General features: G+C 32.1%; 1 protein-coding gene across 1 annotated transcript; it reads left to right on the forward strand.

The window, feature by feature from the left end:
- The first annotated feature begins 944 nt into the window (after window positions 1-944).
- On the forward strand, window positions 945-1,981 carry LOC106326127. The gene is made up of 3 exons (XM_013764150.1): window positions 945-1,043; window positions 1,368-1,580; window positions 1,655-1,981. The coding sequence occupies exons 1-3, from the start codon at window positions 1,016-1,018 to the stop codon at window positions 1,900-1,902; spliced, it is 489 nt and encodes a 162-aa protein (XP_013619604.1). The 5' UTR covers window positions 945-1,015; the 3' UTR covers window positions 1,903-1,981.
- The last annotated feature ends 1,795 nt before the right edge of the window (window positions 1,982-3,776 follow it).

The raw sequence follows: 3,776 nt of genomic DNA on the forward strand, positions 1-3,776 counted from the left end.
GTAAATATACAATATAAAAAATAGAAAAACTAAATTAAACATTTATCTGAATTAAACATTTATTAAAGAGTTAAAATACATCTATGCTATAAGGTTAAATAAACTAGACTTAGGGTTTAGAGTTATGGGGTGGAGTTTTGTGGATATGATTTCAAAGTTTGAAAAATAAAAAAGAAATATTAAAATTTTCAAAATAAAATGGGTTATTTTGTTCATTTCCTTATTAAAGACTATTTTGTGACAAAAACTTAAAAACGACTATTTGAAAGAGTTGCCCTACAAATTAAGAAAATTTAAATAATAAGTAAATATATAATATAAAAAATGAAAAACTATATGAAACATCTATATGAAAAATGTATAGTTTTCTGTTTTTTTTTTCTAAAGAAATTACAATTTACACAAACATACAATTTAGAATTTTGTTGTTGTTCAGAATACAACGTCCAAATGAATAACTATATAGTTATCATTTAAAAATCAAAATAGCTCCGCACGTAGCGCGCGTTAACTCCTAGTAAACAATCTTAAAGTACCATCTCGCATAATTTTCTATTAATTTCCAATTTTTTTTTTATGCACTAGCGCTTAGCCCGTTCCTGAAGAGGGATACAGCTATAGCAAGCCGCCAATAAGCTTAACATCGTCGTCATACAACTATATTGGGCTATATTTGGGCTTATTTAGTATATATTATTAGTTAGGTTAAGTCGGACCAAAGTCGACCCAAGAGCCCAATCTGCAACGGCTCTAATAAGGGCAAAGCCGTAAGAGAGAAAATAGTCTAGCAGCTTCCAAAAAGCAAACTGTACGGAAAGATGTGATGGAAAACGACAAACATACTACTAGGGAGACTCGGATCACTCGAAACATACCGATGCTGGACAAATGTCACAAGATTAAGGGTCCATGTAGTTGCTATATATAAATGAGAGACGTCGAGGGTTATTACTTATCGCCGTCGTTCATCTTAAAAACCCTAAAGTTTTCAACCTTTGCAATCACAAATCTTATTATGGCTACGTTCACCGGACCTTACGACAGTAAGTTCTCTCACTCACGTACGCTATCTCTACGTTAGATAAAGTGTTCAACTTTAAAGATCTTGACATAGTTTGCTTTGAGGTTTATTTTGAACAGCAGATCTGATGATAATTTATGTGATTGATTGATTCCCCTATAAACAAAACAAGAGACTTTTTTAATATGATTTTCATCGGTTTGGAATGTCATATGTTACTTAATAAATGTATTCACGTATCTGAAGGTTTCTCTTTTCTGTATTTATTTTGATTATTGTTGTGAGTATATATATATATGTGTTTCTTGTCGTCTCCGTATGTGTAGTAACTGTGTTTTCTTGTCAGCGGCTGCGACAGGAGTCTTCTGGGACATGGACGAATGCAGGAAGGAATGTGAGATCCCTGAGGAGCTCACTGCAGCTGACGTCGTACCGAGGATTAGACAGAAACTGTTGGATCTTGGTCTACGTGGTCCTGTTTCGATCCGGATTTACGGTGATTTGACCGGTCTTGACTTTCAATCCTCGGAGGATGTTAAGCTCCATCATTTTCACGCAGGTTAAAAAAATTTCTCTAACTTTTTTTTCTTAAAAATATATGTACATGACATACTCTTGAACGGTTAATTTCAGGAGAGAAACGTGAGAAGATGACGAAAATATTGGAGGACATAGTTTCGTGGTCAGGTGAGAATCCAGAACCATCGGTGGGAATACTAGTCTTGGGACACTTGGGAGCCTCAGATGATGCTGACATCACCGAGGTTATTGAACTTCTCAAGACTCAGAAAAACTATCAGTTTATGCTTGTGACTCCAGAATCTCCACCTCCTCCAACGGTGGTGAGGTTTCTGAGGGCTATTCCTCGTGGTGGACTCTAGTTATTTTGGTTTAGTAAGTTTGAATAACATTTTCAAACAAAAAAGGACAAAAGTAATTTGTAGTTTCTTAATTTTGTTATTAGTTAATGTTGGATAGTCAAATCCTTTTTTTTTTTTTGAAACTTTTGTTATGTAAGAAGCAAAAGATGATTATGAAATGTTTAATTTACAATCTCTTCCATTTATTTTCTGCTTTTTCCTAACTTCCATAAAGCTAGAAATCACTGATCAATGCATGTTTATTTTGCATGATAGTTTAGTACAATTTTTATTTAAACAAAAATGTTTATTCAACAACTAACTAGTAGGTTTAATTACTTGGGAGAAGAACGAATATATACATCATGTATTAAATATATGAGTCATCTAAAGCAAGCTATCAATGCAAACAAGCTGGAAACACCATAGATAATTGGCTTAACATCGTCGTCATATATTTAATACAGCTATATTGGGCTTATTTAGTAGGGGTTTTTGCCAAAACTAACCCACAACTTGATTTTAACCCCAAACTTATACCCAAACTTGAATCAAATGCAAAAATAACCTAAAAGTCTAGTGAAATTACAGCTCAGCCCCTTGTGACCAAACAAAAAAACAGAAGCCATTTTTACGAATATAGCCCTAGTAAATTGTCTGAGTCGTCTGAGATGTTGGAAGTCGTCTGGACGACTGAAGTGTAAGTCGTGTGGTACCGGTTTATTTTAAAAATAATTTATAAATCTTGTAAAAAAATATTTTGATGCGTGAAAAATAAAAATCAAGTAATTATAAACAGTTTTAAGTGATATAAATTAAGATATGATAAAATTGATTTGTTTTGAAGATAGATGAGTGGAAGTAGTGAATCATGAAATACTTTGGTTTAGGAGTTTGGCAAACATATGTTGTAGTATTGTATGTATTGTTAGGGTTAGATTTTGGAAAACTAAAATGTTTTTTTCAAAAATTAGTTTTCACCTATATGTGTTTATTTATGTGTATAGTAAACACTTTTCAAGTTTGATTTGATTTTATGAAGTCTTTAATTAGATAATTAAGTTTAGGGGTTATGTTTAGGGTGTGGACGACTTATATTTCAGTCGTCTGGTGAAGAAATTAAAACAGACGACTCGTCCAGAAGAGTTTAATATTTTTAGCCGGAAATTAAATATTTTTAGCGGGAAACTAAAATAGAAGACTTTCCAGACGACTTAAAAAAATTTTTAAGCGGGAAAATAATTTTTTAAAAAAATTTTAGGCGGGAATATTTGGACGACTTACATGTAAGTCATCTGTTTTAATTTCTTCACCAGACGACTGAAATGTAAGTCGTCCGAGTAAATTATTCAACAGACGACTGAAATATAAGTCGTCCACACCCTAAACATAACCCCTAAACTTAATTATCTAATTAAACACTTCATAAAACCAAATCAAACTTGAAAAGTGTTTACTATACACATAAATAAACACATATAGGTGAAAACTAATTTTTGAAAAAAACATTTTAGTTTTCCAAAATCTAACCCTAACAATACATACAATACTACAACATATGTTTGCCAAACTCCTAAACCAAAGTATTTCATGATTCACTACTTCCACTCATCTATCTTCAAAACAAATCAATTTTATCATATCTTAATTTATATCACTTAAAACTGTTTATAATTACTTGATTTTTATTTTTCACGCATCAAAATATTTTTTTACAAGATTTATAAATTATTTTTAAAATAAACCGGTACCAGACGACTTACACTTCAGTCGTCCAGACGACTTCCAACATCTCAGACGACTCAGACGATTTACTAGGGCTATATTCATAAAAATGGCTTCTGTTTTTTTGTTTGGTCACAAGGGGCTGAGATGTAATTTCACTAGGCTTTTAG

The sequence above is a fragment of the Brassica oleracea genome, chromosome C2, assembly GCF_000695525.1.
Source record: "Brassica oleracea var. oleracea cultivar TO1000 chromosome C2, BOL, whole genome shotgun sequence".
NCBI lineage: Eukaryota > Viridiplantae > Streptophyta > Magnoliopsida > Brassicales > Brassicaceae > Brassica > Brassica oleracea.